The following is a 24,533-nucleotide window of genomic DNA, read 5'->3' on the forward strand; positions in this document are numbered from 1 at the left end:
TTAACTCTGGCAAGTTTTAGTGCCCTCCCAGCAGCTGTTCTTGGGGGGAAATTTCATTATATTACATTCAAAGACTCTGCCCCTGTAGTGAAGGAGTTATTGATACATTAAGCCATGTTTGTTATATTATCCTTATTATGAAGATGCCTGATTACAGCTAATAACTCCCCATCTAGTTAGACTTCCAGGCCACCCAATTAATTCTATTTACAATTATTGCCCAACCATTGTGATTTTATTTCCCTGAATGTGACTAATTTTCCTTTACTGTTTATAAAATACATTGTATTTTGACCACATCAGTTTTGCAATTATTTAGCTTTATTACAATTTTTATTTGCTATCTCAAAATTTGCATTTTTTAAAATTGATCAGTGACTGTAATAAGATTGATCATAGAATATCATGATCAAATAGAATACATTATAAGAAACATAGGACAGAGAAGTGCAATCCAGTCAGTCAGGGTGCTTCTGGTGAAAATGGTAAAATAGTCTACAAATGAGTGATATCCATGAACTAGTGATATTAAACTTGGAAAATTAAAGAGAGGTGTGCCATCAAGATACTGGAATAGAAGAAGGACCTGCACCAGAGAACAACTACAGATCCCCCATCCCCTGTAACAGCCTACCCAAGAAAATTGCATGTTTTTATCTGTGATGTTACCAGAAAATGAGCTTGACTCCACAGCATCTTTATTACAAAGAAGCTCCATTTTAAAATACCTCAGCTGAACCCAGTGGTGATTTAAAGCCTTATTGTAGTATAGAGCTAAGGAGGGAATAACTGATTCTCCCTTCAGTGAATATTGTATCCTTTACCTCTTGTCCCTGTAATAAAATAAGGTTTTAAAAATATATCTAGTGAATCCAGTTGGAAGCATTTGCTGGAGGAATCTGTGTCTCTAAAAATGTGCTCGGGGCTGCTTGTTCATAGTAAATGGCTTCACCTATTTCAATATATGGTCCTACTGACTAGCATAGGGCTCCTGGAACACTGCTCAAAGCCATGTGGACTCTCAGGTTGAAGTAAGTTCTCTACTTACTGTTTGTTGTTTAGGCATTATTCTGTGTTACTACATATGTCGATCCTAGGGATTCTTGCCTCTTTAATTGTCCTTCAACTTGACATGCCGTCCTCTGTTCAGAAAAAACATCACTGTGTACAACTAAGTATATCAGTAATTTATTGAATCTAGAGGCAGATCTAGATGCAGGCCAAGAATCAAAGATTCATACCTCTGACTTATCTGAAAGTGAAACAGCCTCACTAAGGGCTTAGGTAGAAATAGCTACTCATCTAACAAACTGAGTTCTAAACTGAGAGGAAATTGTCAGGACCATCAGAGTTTATTTTTACAAACTTTTTTTCACTTAAGGAATATGGTATTACTGAGGCCGAAAAACTAGAGATTGCTAAAGGTTACTGCAATCCACTATTGAGGAAAATTCGGTCTGATCTTCAGAGGACTCAAGATGATGATACTGTTAACAAACTCCATCCTTTGTACGTTTTTTAAACTACTTTGTTCAACTTTCTTATTAATGCAGTTATATCACAATACGTTTAGCTAAATATTTAGTTAAAAATGATAGCCTCCAGTACTTCTATGAAGTGTATATAATTTTAGCATTTAAAAAAAACCCTACATTCTTTAAGTATACATGATCAGAAATATGGTAAACTGAGGCACTTGAATTTAATTTCCAGTACTTTCGAAAGTTATTATATTTTAGTATCTCACATGTTGTACTCACAGTTTAGCTTCTAGGTAAAGGTTCTGATAAAATTCTGATTTTACTTTTGATCAAGGGCACACAGTTTATCAAGTGCAGATGATGTTATATCCTGCCTCTTAAAACGAGGCTTCAGCTTTATTAAACATAAATGTAGCACTGATTAAGATTTCAGGGTTCCACACCTTGAGATTCAGGTCTAAGATAAAGTATGGATCCGTAGAGGCTATATAAAATTTAAGCACAGTATACAAACAGGAATATAGAATACGTATTATGCCTGGGATAATTAGTCATGAACAGGAGAAAATGGATACAAAAGCTTAACTGGTGTGCTTAATTCATTATAATTAGTAGAAACCTGTGGGAATGTTTGTTAGTTAATGTTTAGATTTTTTAAATAGTGGGATCCTGTGCAAGGTGCCCTTTACTCACCTTATGCAATTTTATTCTTAGGTATTCTAGTGGGGTTATGTCTCCTGAACGTCATGTCCGAACTAGGCTGTACTTCACCAGTGAGAGTCATGTCCATTCCTTACTTTCAACTCTTCGCTATGGTTCTTTATGTGATGTAAGTGTTTCATTGGCACCACTTTGCGAAATCACTGAACATATTTAAGTAGTTAATGACCAACTCAATACACTACTTATTCAAGAATAAATTTTTCATCTCAGCAAATAACCTGAAGATTCATGATAGTTCACTTCTAAACATTTCAGTAATGGAAACATTGACTGACTGACTTGCAAAAATGGCTTGCAAAAATCTTGTTACCTTTCTTTGATTTTATTTTGCTCTAAAACAGATGAAAATAGTGGTTCACATATAAAACTAAGCTAGGATTTAAAGCCACGCTTTGTTGAACAAGCTTAGTAGTCTGGTTTGCATATAATGTTAATGGATTTGCTAATAAGCTAAAAACAATATGCAAAAAATAAAATGTATTATGTTTTAGGATTAATCTATGGCTGACTTTGTTTTTATTTTTCTGGTGTTTTACTTGTTATCAGTTGATAATGTATAACATTGAACTATAAAATATATCAAATGAAAGTACATTCAACTATATGGTAAGTATGTTTAGAATTGCAGCTTATAATTAGTTTAATATAAGAGTTAAGGTAAAAAGGATCAACACAGAAACTTACAATACTAAACAAGTGGTATGTACATTTTTATCTAAGGCATCAAAAGATGAACAGTGGAAGAGAGCTATGGATTATCTCAATGTTGTCAGTGAACTCAATTACATGACCCAAATAGTTATCATGCTGTATGAAGATCCAAATAAGGTAAGGAAATAATAATGTAAGAGGAAAGCCAATTATGTATAGTCAGAACATGACTTGACTTATCCATTTATTTAGGAGGTTTCATCAGAAGAACGCTTCCATGTGGAGTTACATTTTAGTCCAGGAGCTAAAGGCTGTGAAGAAGATAAAAACTTACCATCAGGTTTTGGTTACAGACCTGCTTCACGGGAGGTAAATGCTTCTAGAAATATTTCTTATATGGAACTTAAAGAACACTTTTCGTGTCATTTGACAGCATTTGGCTGCTTAAATAAAAATCTCTGGTTTTCTTTTCTGTTTAAGATTTAGAAACATCTTTAATGTAAAGCTTCTGGGCATGTGTTTACCTACTTTCAGTCAGTCAGTATTGCATTCATTCCATATAATTGTGAAAAATTAGAAGCCAGTCCATTAAGTGATAATTAGCAAGGACTTGCATTTCAAATTGAATTAAAATAGTGTTATCATAGTAGAATTGATACTTTTGTTAGTTATTAAGTGTGTTTGTTTAACACCACTTTTCAATATGGATAAGTTACAATAGACCTCACTTAACAACTGCCTTGTTTAATGACTGTTCAAAGTTACAGTGGCACTGTAAAAGTAATTTTACAGCTGGACCATTGCAGCATCCCCATAGTCACATGATTGAGATTCGGGTACTTTGCAAACAAGTTGCCAGTCCCATTTATGGTTGCTAAGTAAGGACTTCCTGTATTTTCATAAAAATAAGGTAGATAAAGCAGTAATAGGCATTGATCAAAAGTGGTTTATTTGATAACATCTTCCTTCTTTCTAATATGAGCTCCACTGAAATCTGTGCTTTTACAACACATATACCTGAATTTTCAAAAACATCTATGATGGAGAATTGTTACTTAAATGGCTGTTCTATATACACATTTTTGCACATTTTTAGTTAAGGCCTTGATATTTAATATTCAAAGGAATGATGCTTTTAATTTGCTTGATGAAATTTTGTATTGCATGAAATATCCCTTTTCTTGTAGAATGATGATTCAAAGAAAACCTCCCATAGAAATGAGAATGATGAGGACCCCCATGCTTATAAAAGGGATGAAACTGATCGATCAATAATGATGTTCAAGCCAATGGTGTCAGATCCAATTCATATCCACAGGAAGTCACCCCTTTCAAGACCCAGGAAAATTGGTTCAGTGGAAGTAAGTTTTGGTATCCCGGTAATTCTTTAAGTTAGAGCTCTTCCCCAACTAATAAATATAATTGATTTTGGCGATACTGAAAAATTAGAAAATGTATTAGTATTATAGTGATTGATTATGTACCATCAAGTTGCGGTCGACTCCTAGTAACCATAAAGATAGATTTTCTCCTAACAATCTGTCCATAACCTAGTGTTTCAAATCTTCCAATGATGCGCTCATCACCACAGTAATCTTGTATACATTTTACCTATCACATTATACTTAATCAGGAAGACAGTAAAAAAAAAGCAAAGGGAAAATCAAGTTCTCAAACAGTTAATGTAGAGAAAGTCTACATATCTCTGAACAACAATAGCTATAGAACAGAATTAGCAAACTTTCTGGAGATTTCTGGAGACCAATCAGCTATGAGGCCTACTGACATAATTAGATAAAGTGGCAATATTAAATCTCTGTGCCTGGCCATATAGAATGGGCAGTGCAGCAATACATGTATAACTTGCTCAATTTCCCTCAACAAGTATGGCATAAATATTCTTGCACTGGAAGATTATACTTCCCTTCCATTCCTTTCTACCTTATTAAGCTTTAATAAATTAATTCAAAAGCTTTCTTAAACAAGTCTGTTTTTTTATGTTGAAATGATGTCATCTTTCTTGATTACTTGGTTGATTATTTCTATTTTTATTTTATGGTTTTAACTTTTTAAGATTATTTACAATTGCTTACTTTATAACATGGATATTTTAATGACATGATTATAACCTGCTGAGAATCTCTGAATTGCAATGTGTAAAATATTGAATAAATAGGGATGACACAGCATTAAATCTGGTCAAAATAAACACTCTCTAGTGAGGCAGAAATGCAATATTAATGGAGTAAAAGTTCTTCCAAACGGACTACTATCATAATTTTTGGAGGATGTTCTAAACTTTTTCTGGTGATTATTGTCAAATACATACTATCTCAATTCCATTTCATCTCTCTCAAAGCTAAGGAAAACCAAATATTGGGTTGAGAGTCCACAATATCTTAGATCAGTATGATGCTTTTCTTTCAGGATGATAGAAATGTATCCAGAAGAATTGGGGAGGCAAGGAAGCCATAAATGAAAATAAATTTTATCTGTAATTTTAAATTATAGAACCACATGTTAACCTAGGGAGAACCTAATCCAGATTCTAGGTGCAATAAAAAATTGAGATGGTCCTAGACACTTGGAGCATGGATTAGCAAAAATCATAAAATCAGATGTCCTGACTCAAAAAGAAAGATTTGCTATAATTAGCTTATTTCACAGTAGTGAAACAGATTAATTAAGATGCTTACTGCCCTTTTTATCAATAGTTTCAGTGGCAGAAAAAACCTCAAAGAATAGTACATCACATCCTGTATGCTAATGTCTTACATTTTTATTCTGAGGATGGAGTAATACTAGTACAATAATATGAATACTTCCAAAACATTTGGCAATATAATTTAATATATTCAGTATTTTTAACTAGTTTGAATAGGAGTGTTTCAAGCCAGTTTGGTGTAGTGGTTAAACCATCAGGCTAGAAACCAAGAAACCGTGAGTTCTAGTCCCACCTTAGGTACAAAGCCGGCTAGGATGATCTTGGGCCAGTCACTCCCTCTCAGCCCTAGAAGCAGAAAATGGCGAACCACTTCTGACAGACCTCACAAGAAAACTGCAAAACAGCTAAGAACAATTAGCATTATTTATCTAGGAAAAACTGAGGCATTAAATCATCTGGAAGTAGTGGTTTGACACCTAGGCTCCCAAGCTTCTGCTCTGTACTCCACAGAAGTATTATAACATATCCCAGTTGTCTATGAGTATTTCTTCTGGCATGGCTTGAACTACAGAAAAACTTCCTTGGTCTGCTGTAGGTCTTAAGACTTTGTCAGTGTTTATGCTACCTGCCATCCCTCTCAGTTTTTTGTTTTAAATATATTTTCCTCTGCTTAGTGCAAGTTTGGTCTGCCTATAGACGTCTATTAGTAACCATTATAACAGCGGCAGCTCTGGATTTGCAAAGATAGAAGTGCTTAAATGTACCAAAAATATGAAGAATTATTGTTCCTCTTGGCTTGGTGTTCACTCTTGGTATTTGTTGTCATAATTATGCTGGGCTTGGTCATGAGGTGGCATCTGCAGTGACAGTCACTGGCTTCAGAGTGACAGCCCTGCCCTCTTTTAATGTGCTTTGCACACATTGCACACATCCATTTTGAAGCCAGTAACTGTTGTTGCAGATGTCCCTGAATAATCACTGTAGGAGTTTTTCATGCTATCAGTGACATTTCAATCCAGCTGTTAGCACTAGGGAATCAGGATTCACAGGCTGGCTTACTGTAAAATCTTGTGACATAAACATCTATATTCAGGTGATTGCTGTACATAACGTATGTCTTGTGGTTTTGAGCCCTCCCATTTTTCATCTAGCAGGTGGACTGAATTCTTTTGAGACAAGAAGACTTCTTAGTTAGTTGGTCTGTTGAAATCAAATTCTATAATCCCTCCTTCCTTTACTATGTTTCCACAGCATTTGTCATTTATCATGATAATATTTGTCAGGAAGAAGTTAAAAAGTGTATTGCTATAGTAGTATAAATACTTTTATTAAATTTCAACTGCTTATAATTTTTAATGACATGTTGTATGAATACTTTGAAACATGCTTTCTTTCAGGATGCAAAAATATCTGCTGTAACACTATTATACATATCCTTTCTAGTTTTTCTATACCAATTAAAATCTTAATTTACTGAATTTAGTTATTTGAAATTTGAATACGGGAAAGCCAGAAAATATTATTTTATTATATTACATTTCTTTTGAAGGCATCCTTTGTATTCATTTAAAAGAATACTGTCAAATTCATTTCAGCTCAAAGAGAAATACTGAAAATTGTAATTTAAAACGAAAGATTTTTATTTGCATTTTTGTTATTGAAAAATAATTTGATAATAAAATGACTTTTACTCACTTTCACCCTAGATTGCTGAGATTAAGTTACTTGTTATCAATCAGTGTGTATCAACTTAAATGCATCTGTAATTTTAAGTTTTTTTTAATTTATTCCTTGTGATCTTGATCCTGGTGTTAGATGTTTAATATCTTAAAGTAGTGCTTTTTCAAATGGTATACTGTATTGAAATTTGTGTGTAAACTACCACAGCATTGTTGATGTGGAAGTTTTTTGTTTTTGTTTTTTTTGCTGCCTGGTTTGATTCATTTAGCTACACTTAGAACTTAAAGAAGACTGAGGTTTGAGCAGAGGATAGATGTGACTAAATTTCACTGGTATTAGAGAAAGTGAGTAAAATATATCTTCAACATTAAGAAGCTACTGCTGTCAAAGTTCAGTTATATGATTTCCAAAGAGTTGTTAATTTTATGTGATAAGAATACTGCATTAATAGTACAGAGTGCAGCAAAAGTGTATGTCTGTATGTGTTTGTGTGTATGTTTATACAGTACTATGTTTATGTCTGAGAGGAGTACACACACACATACACACACAATTTTATCCATTCCTGTACAGACTTTAAAAAGTCACCGTTAATATTGCCGATGCGTCTGTAGCAAAACCAGTAGCTGAATAGTTGCAGTTGCTTGTGGCTTTTTTGTTTTGGTTTTTTTGTATGGGGAATAATTAATTATTCCATAGTGATTGAGCTATTTAGGAAAGGGAACAACTATATTTTATTTTCTTACCATTTAGCTCTGACTCTAACGTTGCATGCTTTGCTGTTTTTTTGCCCCCTTTCTCATTTCCAGGAAGAGAGCCCCCTGAGTGTGTCTAGCCCAGAGTGGCTGCATTATACCAGTGGTGTGGGTACTGGGCGTCGAAGACGCAGATCAGGGGAACAAATCACTTCTTCCCCTGTCTCCCCTAAATCATTGGCTTTCACATCCAGTATTTTTGGCTCATGGCAACAGGTTTTTAAACTTTACTTCATTAAACGTTACTGTGCATTCCAAGCAGGAACCAACTGTCTTTAAGGACATCTAATCCCTTGTTCTGGATTTTGTTCAAAGTAAATTACTTCACCTGTCATTAAAATGTGATTTTAAAAAATAATAGTAACTTCCAAAAATGCCCGGGGGGGAAAAAAGCAAGTGCATGTCTTATTTTTGTTTGTTTGTTTGTTTGTTTTTTCCTACACAATTTTCACTGAATGTGTTTGTTTTTTCCTACACAATTTTCACTGAATGTGTTTGGTTATTGAATTGGTTTCCTTTCAGCACTGTATGGATGAATATAGTTTGTAGCCTAATGAAACAGTCATAAGCTCTGGCTTAGCTGTCCTTCAAGACTTTTTTTCCTAAAGAAATAAAAGCAGCATCAACTAATTTGGTCGCAGCCAAATCTAAATGGGTTTCTAATACACATAACAAAATGTCCTTGCTGACGTGGGAAATAATTGGATTATTCTATATTTGGGGTTAGAAATAGATATTTTCAATTGCCATTAACTGTGCAGGAAAAAAAATCATTAGTACTAATCATTTTCTCCATTCCTTAACTAGATATACTTTTTTCCCTCCCCTCTCTCCTCCTCCTCCTCCTCCTCCTCCTTCTCACAGTGCTTCACCCATTGTCATGTAAAATATACTGACCTATAAAGTGTTGGAGAGAATTAATATAACATTGTATATTTAGTTAAATATGCTAATCAAAAAGCTAATACCTTAAAACAGTTGTCATATTGTTTATACTACACAATGGATGGTGTTCTGTTGTGAAAACTTTTCTTTTGAAACTATATTGTTTCCATGTGCTCTTGAATTTTTAAAATGTTTTGATTTAGAGAAAAAAGGTTAAGTTAAAGGTTTAGAACATCAGAAATTTATCCTGATAGGGGCTGTGTGTGGATCAGTGATTGTATGGTGACTTCATCAGCCTGTCTGTATTTCCTCTTTTTTTTCCCCCCCTTCTAATACAGGCGCAGTTTAGGAGTATTCATTTGGTAAACTAAAATGATACAGTTATCTGTGTTTTCATAATTTTCTTGGTGTCTGTCCTGTTTTTATCATGAATGCCTGCTTGCACCACTTCATTGCAAGGATATCATGAGTGAAATGGAACCCCTTCAGCAATAATTGCATGATCTTCCATATTATTTTGGTATTTCTACTAACCCATTGTATGGCTTTTTAATACTTGTCTGTCTTAGCAGGCGGCTGTTTCGAGTTTAATGGATTCAGCAGCCCATTAGACTGCTTTCCTTATTTATCTCTTTTTTTATGTCCAGGCGCCATCAGAAAATAACAGTCTCTTTCGACCTCCAAGAACAATTGTGGAGCAAAAGACCAGCAGTATAGGTATGCATATAACTAATAAAATCCTGATTCTTTGAAATGGAACTATCCTGGTTTTAATATTTTCTGATAACCTTGTAGTCTGCAACCGGGCATCACAGTAATTTTAATATCAACTGATTATTGGATCACCAAAAATACACTAACTGTGATTACTGGGAAGATGTTCCTTTGTATCAGCTGAGATGCTCTTGAAAATTAAGCCATTCTTATTTTTCTTATTTGCTATCTTCCCTTTTCCTTTAAAAAGAATAAAAGTTCTTTGCACTACCCCAAATTCCATCAACTACAGCTTTCAGTGTATAAACATAGCTATTGTAACTGCTGTCTTACAGCACATTCTGCTAATTTTAATCCAGACACTGTTTTTTAAATAGTACTGCAGAAGGATACTGATTTTATTAAAGTGTATTCTGCTATATTATCAATATTATTGAAAGCATTTTTGTTGCATCTTCATCTAAAGTGGTTTTCAGGGTAGGTTGCATAAAATTAGAAACCAACGAAACCATTCCTGCTTGCAGGTTTACAGTAAAAGACTACACAAAACCAAAAAGGGATGGTGGAGGAAGAGAGGAAAAAGTAATCTCAAGTGACCAGTTTTAAAGGCTAAAGTTCTTATTATAGACACTCTTTGAATGGAAGCAGCAGGGTGGGAGGAGCAGCTCACTGGAGCTGGTCTTCTAGCAGAGCAAGTGTAGAGGTTTTGCAGGCTGAGCATTCCCTTTTCTGCAACTGAATGAAATACCTTGTAGTCAGTAGTACATTACTGGTGATTTGCATTGTTAAATGTAGAGGATCCCACCTTGTATAATGCTTTCAGAGCATATAGAAGTATAAATATTGTCAAATAACATTACATGTAATCTGTTAAACATTTCGGTATTTCTCTGCTAAATTCTGTACTCCTTTAATATAGCCTTTATGTGGTATTAATCATACCAGAAGTTTCCCTAGAAAAAAGCATACATCAAGCACTCTTGGTTTTTGGAATTTACTTTTTTCTAATTTTCAGTCTTCATCTCTGTACTATATCATATTAGGAATGTGAAAAAAAAATCTGACCTATTTATGGGTATAAGTAAAGGTATATCTTTGGTTCAAAAGCTTTTGCTACAGATCTGGCACTCATTTACATTGGATGTGTTTCATCATCACATGTGCTAGTAATATTTTGTTTTTTGTTAGGTCATTAATGGCAACTGCAGTTAGGAGCTTATGGTTAAAAACTGTAGACCAGTTTTCAACTAGGAAATTTCTCCTATTGCAAGCTCCACTGAGAAACACATTATATCGATAGGAAGTTGAGAAAAATAATTTGCAACTACAGTAGGCTCTTTTCAAACTTTTAAATGTAAATTTGAATGTGACAGGTATGCCACAGAAAAATAACCTTGTATTATTGTATATTAATATTACTTTTTAAAAATAAGTTTTTAGTTATTAGCAAAAACAAATACCAGTGGTTTTATACGATTTCACCACTAATTTGAAATTAATACATTTTAATACAAGTAGAATGAGTTTAGCTAATGGGTGTATTTATGGGATCCATCTACCAAAGACACAAATGGACACAAGTCACAAGCACATTGTTTGATAAATACTCAAGAATTTCAGGAGATTGCATATGAAAATGTGTTCAGTTCTGCCATATCCAGAATTCTGTTTCCCCCCCCCCCCCCCAGTTCAAGTAGAGTTTCTGAAATCTAACCTTTATACTTCCACTTTCTCTTTTTATTTTGCATTGCCTCCATCTGGCCCTTTTTCCTTTACCAAGTCTGTTAATCCTTCATTGAAGGACAGCCTTATCTTTGGTAAAAGGAACTTTAAACACAAATTATTACAGGAAATTACTGTAAATATTACTAAGAGGCTACAGGCAGAATGTAAACCTGTCCAAGGCAATGCCACAAGGTGCCTTTTGTGTGGTAAGAGCAATATGCTTGCATGCTGCATGCATCCCAATGTGCATAGAAGAACACCTGGTTTTTGTATGTATTTTCTCTAACTCCCATCAGGGTCTCACTGTGCGAGCCTGTTTAGCACCTCAGTGCTCGGGGGGTCTTCAAGTGCACCTAATCTACAGGATTATGCTCGTACCCATCGTAAAAAGCTGACTTCTTCTGGCTGCATAGATGGTATGTGCACACTTTCGCACATGCATTTACATTTACACATGTCCACTCATATTACACACTAAACAAAGCTTTAAAAAAGTCCTAGATCTGTTGACGTATTAGAAGGCTGGGTTATCATTTGTCAGTATTAAATATAGTGAATCTTACTGCCTATCTTTTCAACATTAGGTTGACTCTAATGTTTCTTTAGTCCTTCTGTAACACATCTTCTAAGTAAAAGCTTTAAGAAATTCAATCTGTACAAAATTTTAACATTCTGAAGTATCACATATATTTTATATTTTGGAAATTTTTGAAATTGGATAGGAATGAAACAGTAAAAAAATATAGGGTTTTTTTTTTAGTTAAAGTTTAGGCTTTGGACAGTTAATGGAAATGCCAGCACCAAATTTTGAATGCTATTGTAATATTTTCTAACATCCTTGAGAGTAAAAAACACATGTATTTTTTTCTACTGTCACTTCCAGGACATTAATGCTAATCATGTACAGTTTTGTACATCAAATTTGCAATTACACCTATCCTTTATGTCCATGCACTCCATTAAAGCCCTGGTTAATATCAAGCAAAGTTTATTGATTTTTAAATCTATTTGGCCTATGCACTTTTTCCAATACCTTTTGCATGCCACTTCTAACTTTTTTATTTCCCTTCTTCCCACCTTCCTGTCTTTTCTTGAAATGTCCCTCTTCTGGTAGCTGGTTTGAATTTCAGGTACCTGTTTTTCTCTTTCTCAGACACCACACGTGGTTCTGCTGTTAAAAGGTTTTCTATCACATTTGCTCGACACCCAACCAATGGTATGTTTTGCTTTTATTTAAAAAAAATATTCCCTTGCTTCATCCCCCTCAAAACACGGGATGGATATTATTATCCCACTATCTTTCTAAATTCCACCTTAAGCACATAGACTTTTGTCCAATTATTAGGTACGGCAATTGTTTAACTATCTTTACATCTTTTAATTTCATTATTTTTTAATTCACACATCAAATCTTTTGGGGAAATAATATGAAAAATTAATTCATGTCTAATTATACACATTCTTCCAAATGACTGAAGCAATGAATACATCTTAATACATGTTTTTAAAAACTTTTTTGATCTTCAAGCTCCTTGGACTTTCTTCATAATATTCTTTGCCTTCTTGCTGCATTAGATATTTTCGTCCTGAATCTTTGGATTGCAGCATAAGAAATGTCTTGCTAAATGAGGTCAAAGTCCATTTACTTAAGCATTTTATTTCCAATAGCAACCATCAAATGGTGTTTGGAATCTCAGAAGACAAAAAAGAAAAGATATTTCTGCTTCTTTTTGTCTCCAGCACCCCAAACTATTCTGCCTTTAAACTTGGGGTACTGTTTATTTAATTTCGTTATCAACTATTGGTAAGAGCACCGCTGTTAATTTGAATTGTCATTTAAAATGAAACCTATCATCTTTCTTGAAATTGCATTGGATTAAAATAAAAGTTGGAACAGTACAGTATACTAACACTAATACAAGTGGTTTGCCTTCAATTTTCTTCCCGTTATGATGGTACTGGGTTTTATTTAATTGATATATAGCTGCATTCCCCCCAAGTCTGTGAATGAATTCAAAACTTTTTTTTTTTTGGTCATTAAAATTAGATGTTGGAAAACAATTTTTTTTTCTGTTCCCATATGAAACATTTTGCTCAAATTTTGCCAGAGTCAATCCTTTTATTGCAGAAACTGAACTGACTGCCCCACAACAACAGTGCTGCCTCAATCCTTATTCAAAGTTTCCAGTACTATTAAGTAACAGACTTCAATAGTAGTGAAGTAATGTGGGGTCTTACTGAAACTACAGAATTATAGTTAATTCTTTGATTTATCTGATGTTTAGAAACAATCTAAGGAAATAACAGGTCTACTTTATTTTTTATATATATATTTATTTATATATCAAATTTGTCACCGCCCATCTCATTAAAAAGCGACTTTGGACAGTTTACAGAAGAGATAAAATCAATTAAAATACAGTATAAAACTATCTTAAATAATTAATAAATAAATTCCAAGGGGTGATAAAATTGGCAAACAGCTCAGGGAGTGTCATCAGGGTGCCAGCCACCCCCAGGATCAATTACAACTCTTGTTGCCCCATGCAACCCATTTTAGTTATGAATAATATTTAAAAAGATTATTACTATTATAAATACCGTATGGGCTTGAAAATTTAAAAACATGTTTGAACTCTAAAATTAAGTTATCTAAAAAGAGAAAGAAGTTTAGTGCAGTAACCCAAAGCAACCGAAAGTTGGGTTTTTAATGTTAACTATTACATATTTGTATAATTAAGAAAATTCTGTTCAAAAAAATAGCTAAATACATTTCATCTAAATTATATGTGCTTAATATACTTAGTATATTATGCACAACTACATTACACAGATTTCTCTGATCCATTTAATATGTTTCTTAGCATCTTTAATAATTTACTGCATGCTTTAGGTATTTATTTGAATCTTAAAGATACTCTCTGATATACTTGTAGCGACTCTGCTTAGAAGCAGAGGCATGGTTTATTATGTTTTCCTCACCTTTTCATTGGAGCCTCTCTTTCTCTTAACTTTGGTAACCGTAACCTGTTTCAGTCTTTCCCCTTCTTTCATCTTGAGTACAAGGAATATGGTGAAATCAGTACCTACTGACAGTGCTTTACCTTATTTTCTGGGCCTCTGTGCAGAACATCCAGACCTCTTTAGGTGCTGGTCGGTTTCCTCTGAGGGATTTCTAGGCTCCAGTGGTATGTCTTTATAGCTTTCAAATGTAAGACGGCAGGGTGGCTTTCTGTTGCTGCGCTAACCCTTTCATTGTCTTCCATTTTGATATACGCATCGCAATAAAAATTACCCTAGAGCTATTGTTTGATTAGAGATAGGCTTCTTTAAAAGACAGTAACTTAAGGAGGAAGTCTTCATTTTTGCTTCATAGAAATGGCCTCTTAGGAAATATCTAAGAGCATTAGAAAATAAAACTGCTAAAAGTTGAGTGTATGTGTGACTACTTACTTCCCACTGTCTAGCCAAGGAGAGAGATTAATTATAATACAATTTTTCCTGAACGCTTTTTTTAAGGTACTGATGTCTAAGCATTAGGATAGGCATGAGCTCTTTAAGGAAAAAAAAAGTTTGCTACTAAATTCCTTCTTGTAATCCTAGAGTTACTTGTGCTTATGTATTTTTCTGTGGTAAAGAAAAGCTGCAGTTCTTGTGGAATTTACTGTAATGCAAAGAAAGGGTTTGCGCTTGCCTGCATGTATCCTGTTGTTTATTTTGCCAAGCATTAAATACAATTAATTTGAATTATACATAGAAGGTTAATTGCTATGATTAAACAAAATGCCCAAATATCCTTAGTAAGTTTTACTTTACATATGAAATGTTATAGGTTTTAAAAAATTAATTTAAGGAGGCAAAAATGGTATTGGAACCCTTGAGAGATTGTGAGAGTTAATATTAATGTTACATTTTAAATGTGCCCTTGAACTACTTCTTCAGTTACAATCCTGTCTTTGAAATAAATGTCTTGGAAATAATTTAGCAATCTAAGTAAAAATATAGTTTCATTCTTTAAACAATATAATTGAAAATTTATATGGACATCATTTTGTGGGGCATTGTCACAATCAGTTAATGAAACTCCTTCAAATCTCTCATGTATACACACATACACACACTCAAATATTTATTTGTTTAGTTAAGTTTGCTTATTTATGAAATACTAGAATTCCTGTAGTTATTTCATCTAAAATAACTTTTATATAATTAATCAGGCAGGTATTAAATAATACATATATAATCTTGCATGTTGAAGTTTTATGAAAGGAGCTTTTCTAAATTTTATCTCAGAAATGTATAATTTAAAATATTCCAAGTTATTTTCCTGTTTGGGTGGGAAGCCCAGCTTCATTGGTTATAGAAATAGCCTTGGGATATATTGAAACTTTAACTTAACTAATTCTTAAATATGGCTTCTGCTGAAATGTATACATTGATGTGACTGTAAGACTATAACTGTGTAAGTGATGCTTAAATTGCTACCTAATTTAAATATGCATGTTCTTGTATTACGTTTATATAGAATTATCAGTTTCATGTGTAATAACCTATGAATCCTTTGGTCTGAGTATTGCTTTAGTATGTGAAGTGGTCTGTGTACTTATATTCAGATGTTACTTGGGTGAGACCCAGAGTGATTTTTGGCAATTCTTGATTCTCCTGTTGACATGTACCATCCCTGAAAATTTTCATCAAAAGATCAGGCAAAATTTTGGAACTACTACTGATGAGATCAAAGAATTGTCAAAATAAGAATCAGAAGTTTGCTGTGCAGAAAAGTATTTCACTACACATGGCATAGTCCCCCCCCCCGCCCCCCTTGTGGCTTTAAACTTCTGTAGATCACTTCACTACCTGAAAAAGAATTCAGTGTTTTCTTTTTTGGTGAAAATCTGTGTGTGTGTGTGTCTGTTTCTTTTCCAGGCTTTGAATTATATTCCATGGTGCCTTCAATCTGCCCTCTAGAAACTCTCCATAACTCCTTGTCTTTAAAGCAAGTGGATGAATTTCTTGCCTCAATTACAGCCTCAACCTCATGTGAAAATTTTCCACAGACATCTACAGCTTCCTTTCGTAATTATCTATTATATGTTCTGTTTTTCAAACTGTAAAACATTGCTAAGTGTAGATAATTCATTAAAATACCAGGATTAGCACTCTGGATTGCTTACATATCTCTTTACATAAGTAAGGTTAAAAAGAACAGAATCTTAGACACAGGTAACAATATAGTACAAAACACAGTGCCAAAAATGAATAAAAGTCTGCATTCATTAAATTCAGATTAAAGGAGGGACCACCCTACAATTTTATTAATTTGCTTGTTTGTTTGCATGGATCTAAAAATACCCGATTCCAGACAACTCAGAGTACATATCTTACCCCAAGGCCTGTTGAAAACTCAGGTTTTGATGGCCAGGCTTTTAGTGGATGACTGATAAAACAGTTTCAAAACAAGCAGATAATCATTCTTATTTCTCCATTGCTTTAGCATTTTGACAGAACTCAGCTGAATCTAAAGAAAATGAATCTTGCTTAGCAACAATATTATACAATTACCAGACTTATGTGTTTAGAATATAATAACCAAGGTTATTTGCACAACTATAAATACTAAAGATCCCTAAAGTCTAAGTTGCTTTCATTATTCCACCCCCACCCCAACCAACATTTTCTTCTTCAAACCTACTTTTTAAATCAGCTTCACCTACCTCCGAAGGCCCTGCAAAACTCACAACTTTTTCCATGCACTAAATTACTTAGTTAGTCTGTGTGAGATTGTAGTATAGAAGGTAAAGTGTTGGATTGTGACTGGAAGACCCAGATTCAATTCCATGGAAGCTCACTGGATGACTTTGGGCCAGTTGCAGTTTCTCGCCCAACATACTCTACAGGGTTATTTATGTGGAAACAAAATTGAGATAGAATGTTATGTATACTGCCTGGAACTCCTGAAAGAACAACAAGAGATAAATCTAATGAATAAAAAAAGAATAAATGTACAGCCAGATGTAGAACAGTGGACAACATCCAACTGCTCATACTGATAGCTGAAAATTCCAGGAAGTGCACTTCCTCTCCCATTCCTTAGGTAGTTCTGCACACACCTGACAATACTGCAGAGATGATCAATCCAACTTTTAAAAGGGGTGGTTTATGATCAGAGGGGATGAAGGAGATGAGACTTCCCAAAGTCAGGTGGAGTTATTTTATTTCCAAAAGATGTAGTAGCAGTGTTCAAAAAGTAATATGGTATTTAGTTTTGTTATATAACTTCAGTATTGATAAGATTTGGTGAATTGGCAAATAAGGGTAAACAATTTTGTAATCCCTTCTTCTGCTGCCTCCATTAATCCTTTTAGGGTCTCCATCATTTCTTGATGCCATATCAGAAAGAAAGTGCTCTTTAAATACCTACACTCCTGCTAAAATCCAACCAACATCATTTGAAGACTTTGCAGGGCGGAGATCTGTTGAGAGAAGTCCCTCAGGTAAGTAGTGTTTGAAAAAGTCTTCTTTAAACGCTCTCATATTAGTAAGCTTTTAATTGGTCATATTTTTCTTTAAACATTGAAATATATATAATTTTAATTAATTGAAATCTTTACAAACCTGATTTCCCGTTTTATCTGACTGAAATAGTTTATTGATCACCATTGAATTAAACAAGATGAGAAATAAGTTTCCTTAGCAGGCGACCTTTTTTTTTACTTTAAGAGATGGCATATGAGATGGGAGGCTATATAAATGTATGTATGTTTGTATGTATGTATAAAGAAAGAAAGAAACAAACAAATAAATAAAAGTATCCTGTATTCACAGTGGTATTCAATCTACAGATGGACAAATGGAAAAAATTGTTTGACCTATGGAAATGAAATACTGTACATATAAGAAACTCTTCTGAACTGCCCTTTTTTTTTTCACAGAATACATTTTGCTTGCACCAGTGATTTTAAAAAGCTGAAAAAAGAGACACCCCCCCCCCAAAAGTACTATATAATAACCATGTTTTAATATGAAGCTCAGCATGTTTTTCAGAGTCTCTTATTTGTTTTGATTGCTCCAGAAGCAGTGTTCTTCCATACTTTGCAGATCTTGATTTAACTGACTATAGTTGAAAACATTTTGTATGACATTGTAGCTCACAATACCTTGACTTTCTTACTACGTATCATTTGGTCAGGACTGTTCAGTTTGCTTCCAGCCCTCTTCCTTTCCTGGGATTCCATTAAAAATTGCAATTTCAGATTTAAAGCTCTATGTGACCCAATACTGTAAGCATTTCTCTAAGTTACATGCAGCTACAATATTAAGTTTAGCTGGAGGATTACCAATTTTAAATTGATATCTGATGTAAAGCACATATCCAGAGGTTTTAGTTTTAAGGGTGATTCAAAGGAGTGGGTAAGTACACATTTAAATAATTGAAAAATGTGAGTAAACTCTTGATGTAGTCAAGTTTGAGAAGGAGCTTAGTTTTAAGCTTTAAAAGGACTTTTAGCTGTTCAGATTTAGTTGTGCTCACAAAACATAAGCATGTATTTTAATGGTGTGCAAAGCACCACTTTGAGTTTGAACCCAGATATTTATAGTACAGTGCAAATTCCAAATGGACTGTGTGTTGTTATGGAAATGTTTTAAGCTCATTTGTAGAAACTGTTTTGAACTCAAAATGAGGCATTATGAATTCAGCATTAAATTTGTCTGAAATATTGTTTTGTTTCTGTGCAGGTCCCACTGGTTCTTCAGTTCCTGATATTTGACTATAGCATTAGAAGACAAAAAGGATTTAAATAATGCTAGTGTGATGTTAGTGGTAAAATGCTTTCTGAAAAGGAATTAAGCACTTCATGCAAAACTTGAAGGAACACTCCGTTGTCTCTTCTACAGCAAAGAAATCCTTGCAGAAAAAGGCAGTTTTTAAAATCACGTTTGCCACAAAGAATGTGTTTTGTTGTATATAAAATTACTGCTGGAGTGCATATGTTGTATATTTTCAGGTTAAAGGTGACTTCATTTCTAAAATATAAAAAGCAACAAAGTTTACACTTCTGATATCTTAAATGTACAAACTGCACAAAATATTTCCATCATTGTTGTCCAAAATATGCGCACAATGCAAAGCCAAAATAGCCTAGCGTAGTTGTTTGTATTGCAGACGCAGCTAGAAAGAGAGATAAGAGACAAAAAGATTTTTAAAAGGCCATTATTTGGGGATAGATTTACAGTAGGTCTTTAAAAAGACCTTACTATTTTTTTTTTCATTACCAAGAAATATTAACATGGCTCTGGTTAATGGCTACTTTTCTGAATACCAATCCCTAAAGTAGAATTTAGCAAGTTATACTTTATTTCTGGTACATATGCATGTTGTTTGAATTACAGATGAAAATTGCTTAGGTCCTTAGACCTGAAAAATGCAAGGAAAATTGAACAGCCCGCTGTAGAAATGATTACTCTAAAGATAATGTGACATATATTTTGAGTCATGTAAGCACTAATAGCATATATATAGTATTGTATAATTGTATTGTTCAAAGTTAAATTCAGTTTTGGTTCACAGATCAGCTTCACTGGAGATTTCTTCTAACTTGACAAAAGTCATGGCAACCAAAACAAATTAAAAAGAAAACATTTATTTAATGCTAATGTAACAGAGCTAATGGTTTCATAGCAAAATATTTTATTTGCATTTCATGCATGCTCACCACTAAGTTAAGAATTCATTCTCACTCCATATCAGTTATTTTCTTTGTCAGTAGCAGTTGTATTGGGAACAAAATCTTGGCCTTTACTCCATTCCATTCAGTCATTCATCTGTCAAGTGTAAGGTTTAGATTGTAATCTTCCTCCATGCTCCAGTTTAAATATGGTTTCTGGAAGCATCACATCCTTCCTACTCTTTTGAGGTACCTCTGGTGAGATTTCACAGTAGTGCTTACCTAGCTAAAGGTCTATTGCCCAAAAGGTCCTGTATTCATGAATTATTACCTTGCCCTAAACTGACATCTGGCCTGCTCAATCTTGGTGTGGAAGTACCTCTTACTTTTTCCTATTTGAATGTAGAAGTGTTGGGGGTCAGTTATGGAAAGTTTATACATGATTTACCAGATTCTTTGTTTACATCAATATCTGAAATTTGTGCAAGATTGTTAACAACCTATGCTTTATTATATGGCATGAATTAATTATGATTTCATTATTTCATAATTTATGAATTAATTTCCTGTTTATATACTCTCTAAAGGTTTTTTTTTAAAATGCTTTCGACACAGGTTTCTGCAGAATACTGTTTAAAGTATAGTCCTATATATGGATAACAGGGCTTTAGAAAAGCAGAAACACCTGGTCTGTTTACATCCATGATTGTAATTTTATATGTCTGTACATGCTGTCATTTGTAATGTTTTCAAATGAAAAGATGTTGCAACATTACCAAATCTGTGAAATTACTGTTTCATCACTGAATGTATGGGCATAACTCCATATACCAAGTACCCATATTGCTGATCTTTTAATCACACCTACTGGTATACAGTGGTTAAAAATGATAATTAGTGCTATCAGATCTCCCAAAAACTGGAACTGTGCTTTCAAAAAAATATTCAGGTTTGTCAACACCTATATATTAGTTGTCCTTTGACTTCCCTTATGTCCTGATGAATTACTGAATGGTTGATATATTTTCAGTCTTTGCAGTAACACTATAATTCATGAAGAGCAATATTTTTTTTTATATTACAAGAGGCCTGGTTTCAGTGCATTTATAAGAATAAAAATACTTCTCATTCAGTAATTCTCCATGAAAGTATAATTGCTTATTAAGTTTGCCATGGCATTGCTGTGCATATTATATGAGATTATATAAGCAATTCTTTATTATTTAAGATACCAAATATATGATGGGTTCACAACTCTCATTGCATTTCATCTTCTAAAATTTAAGTTTTTAATATGGACAATGTTTGTCTTGCTCACCTATGAATGTATATTCATGTTCTGTTTTTCTATACAAAATGTTATTGTTTAATTATGTATAACATTCCAGTCAACCAAAGCTTTGGCATAAAAATTCAATGTGCTCTTAAATAAAAGAGAGTCAACAGCAAAACAGCACCCATTCTATTTGATCTTTAACAGTTTTTTTTTTCTATTTGAAGAGAAGACAAGACCGAATACAGTGCTACAGCCTTAAATAAATGTCCTTGTAGGTATATGAGCCATCATTACAGGTAGTCCTTGTTTAGCAACTGCCTCATTTACCAACTGTTCACAGTTATGATGGTAATGAAGAAGTAACTTTATGACCCATCCTCACATTTATGACCTTCACAGGCTGTAAAACAAAGGAAAGCTGAAGTAAGATCATAAGCACAGTCGTGGTTTCACTTAGCGACTGCTTCTCAACGACTGAGTTGCCAGTCCCAATTGGGATCGCAAAATGGGGGCTACCAGTATTATGTAGTCCAAAATGGCAGTATGCTGAAAATAGCTCCTCAATATTGTTACCAAATGATATGATACTTTGGTATACATTTATAAATGAGTATAAATAAAGGACATGTCGCTATGAGCCAGGGGTGCAAAATATTAGAGGGATAGCGTTCTCTCACCAACCTTCACTGGGAAAAACTGGGGACCTCTTACTTCAGTGTTCACATCATTAATAAATAAATTGAAAAGCAGTGAAGCAAGCACACATCCCTTTTTCACTCAACAAGATACTCGATATCACCTGTTAGCAGTGGTGTGATGAAAAACCTAACTTTTCTATGAATTTTATTTATGCATGCATGGATGTAACTTATTGCCTCAGTCCTCATGGAGTCTAGGTATGTTACAAATATTAAAATAGCAGTAAAAGTACATTTTAAAACTTCAATAACAAATATATAACAAACATAATAAAATTCACAAATGCATACATGGGTGCTTGTGACTCTATGATCAGTCCCCAATGATTGGAAAAGCCAAATTCCAATAGTTATAAAAGGTGGTGAGAGCGGGGGCCATCCTTGTTGCAGGGGACAAGCTGAGGAGCTGCCACTGAGAATGCTTGCCATCAAGCCGCCTCTCACTGCACTTCCTGGTAAGTGGAGACCTCTAGTAACCATTCTCTGACCATGAAGAAGGTCAGATGGGCAGTGACTATTTGGAAAAGGCAGCTCTTAGGTATCCAGGGCCCAAGACATATGGGACTTTAAAGGTTCCAACCAACACTTTGAATCATGCTTTGAAGCAGAATGGCAATTGGTTCAGCTCCAGCAGCAGCAGGGCAACATAGTGCCAAGACTGGCCAATAAGTACATGGGATGCTGCATTCTGGACTAGCTGAAGTTTTCAGGTGGTCTTTAAGGGCAGCTGTGCATAGAGCAAAGTTCAGTAATCTAATTAGGAGGATGTGAGTGACTCCACAGCATATTAGAATACAGTACAAATGTGGAGCCTTTGGTCCATATTGGCATCTTTCAACTGACTGAATTAATCTAGCAATGGAAGTCCACAAAATCTGAGTAATTTTAACTTCTGATGCTTCACAGATTTGTTAATTGAGTCAATCTTTCTTGGCTGGTCTCTCTTGAAAAAAGCCAACTTGTTCCTCAGATGCATTGTTATAAATCATAACCCAATTGATACATATTTATCATATAATTTAGCTACAACCCTTGGAAAATATATATGGTTTTAACTAAAGGGGGGGAAAAAATTCCAAGGGTTGTAGCGTGTGTGTGTGTGTGTAAAAAAATCTTTGTTCCCCATTCCCTTAATGCTGAGCATGTTTTTCTGTCTTCTCAGCTGGACCCTTGGTGAGTATACCTTGAGTTATTTAAATTATTTTTATTCTTAATTTCACAACACTATCATATTTTTTAAAGAGCAGCTTAATATTTACTGTATTTGCCGTATCTCATCTCTTTTCTATCCTAGTAGAATTTACTAAATTTGTATTAATATTAATATCCTCATACTATCATCCTTATTACAGAATTGGAAAATCAGAAGCTGATCAGCGTACCAGGTATTTCTTTGTGGCCCTTAATTATTTTTAATTTATCAACGTGACCCCTTCCCCTTTGCAAGTTGTAGTCATGATCTACACTTTTTAAAATCAACTTTGCCAAAGGGACACATGTGTAATGAATTACATGTTGTCCTTTAATTGACAAATACATGTAACATCCTCGATGTCTTTCAGAGACGATAATGTTCTTCAAGTATCTGAAAGGATGTAACACTGAAGATCAAAACCTGTTTGCTATTACACAAGAGTGCCAGACATAGAGTAATAGATGGAAATTATAGGAAGTCAGATTGTGTGATGGAATGCAATAGAACACCAGGTTATCAGGAAGGAGGGAGCACGTTCCAGGATGGGGGAGACAAGAGGCAGCACAGTCCAGAGCAGGAGCGTGGGAAGAGGAAGAGAATTAAGATAGCCACTCCCTAGAATCTCCCAGGATATAGACACTAGGTTAGAGTATACAGGTTTAGTCTGGCAAGATTCTGTCTATATGGTGTAAGCAATAAAAGAACTAAATTTGGCTGGACTGTTGTTCCCTGTTGTTCTTGGCCTGGGCCTGATAGATTAATTATTAGAAAATTATTTCCTAACAATGAATGCAGTTTAACAATAAAACCACTTAACCAAGTAGTGATGGGTTCCTCTTCACTGGATCTGCTCAAGCAGAGGTTAGGCAGTGAGCTGTTGGGAAAGTTTTACTTTGGATGTTGCCAGTGAGAAAAGAGTGGTTTCAAAATCATAAATAGTCTCCTTTAAGTCTGTAATTCTAAGCAAATGGTTCTTGCTCTTTCTCTTGTGGATGTTCCAACAAGATTGTATTTTAGATAAAACATTTCAACATTAGAATATCTAATCCAGCTGATTAATCAAAATGAAATATATTTAGGATTCTTTCTGTGCTTTGTAGTTCCCACTGCTAGTAACAAAATAGACTAAATTCAATTTTTCTCAGAAAAAGAAAAAAAATTAAGTCCCATTTCAGATTACAGCCATTTTTGTTCATGAGTGTTACTTTATTAGCTCAGTGCAATATAGTTAAACCCATTAATAGATTGATACCAAATTCTATACCCTTCTATATTTTGGGTTACATTTTGAAAAAGGTTTAAAGGAAATGTATAATAGCTAATTTAATGATTTAAACTATTAATGGAACATATTTTTAATCTATAGTGGCAGAAGTAATACAATGACATCATAATGGAACAGGTATACATTTTCTGCTA

General features: G+C 34.1%; 1 protein-coding gene across 16 annotated transcripts in view; it reads left to right on the forward strand.

Annotated features, from left to right (window-relative positions):
- Positions 1 to 21,408, forward strand: part of PPIP5K2 (diphosphoinositol pentakisphosphate kinase 2) — a 61,566-nt gene extending 40,158 nt beyond the window's left edge. For 6 of the 16 annotated variants that reach the window (XM_025171838.2, XM_025171831.2, XM_025171832.2 and 3 more), the window contains 13 exons: positions 1,382 to 1,509; positions 2,196 to 2,310; positions 2,925 to 3,032; positions 3,108 to 3,224; positions 4,043 to 4,216; positions 8,010 to 8,171; positions 9,488 to 9,557; positions 11,576 to 11,695; positions 12,433 to 12,495; positions 14,408 to 14,467; positions 16,206 to 16,355; positions 17,645 to 17,773; positions 19,017 to 21,408. In XM_025171838.2, the coding sequence (XP_025027606.1) occupies positions 1,382 to 1,509; positions 2,196 to 2,310; positions 2,925 to 3,032; positions 3,108 to 3,224; positions 4,043 to 4,216; positions 8,010 to 8,171; positions 9,488 to 9,557; positions 11,576 to 11,695; positions 12,433 to 12,495; positions 14,408 to 14,467; positions 16,206 to 16,355; positions 17,645 to 17,773; positions 19,017 to 19,048 (1,428 nt within the window). In that variant the 3' untranslated portion in view covers positions 19,049 to 21,408. Of the gene's footprint in view, positions 1 to 1,381; positions 1,510 to 2,195; positions 2,311 to 2,924; positions 3,033 to 3,107; positions 3,225 to 4,042; positions 4,217 to 6,917; positions 7,983 to 8,009; positions 8,172 to 9,178; positions 9,558 to 11,334; positions 11,719 to 12,432; positions 12,496 to 14,407; positions 14,468 to 16,205; positions 16,356 to 17,644; positions 17,774 to 19,016 lie in introns of those variants that run through there. The other 10 variants (XM_025171837.2, XM_025171834.2, XM_025171840.2 and 7 more) reach the window with 10 other exon arrangements.
- The last annotated feature ends 3,125 nt before the right edge of the window (positions 21,409 to 24,533 follow it).

This window comes from Python bivittatus, unplaced genomic scaffold, assembly GCF_059951505.1.
Source record: "Python bivittatus isolate LINGU-HERP-01145 unplaced genomic scaffold, Pbiv_v1 ctg000850_np1212, whole genome shotgun sequence".
Taxonomy (NCBI): domain Eukaryota; kingdom Metazoa; phylum Chordata; class Lepidosauria; order Squamata; family Pythonidae; genus Python; species Python bivittatus.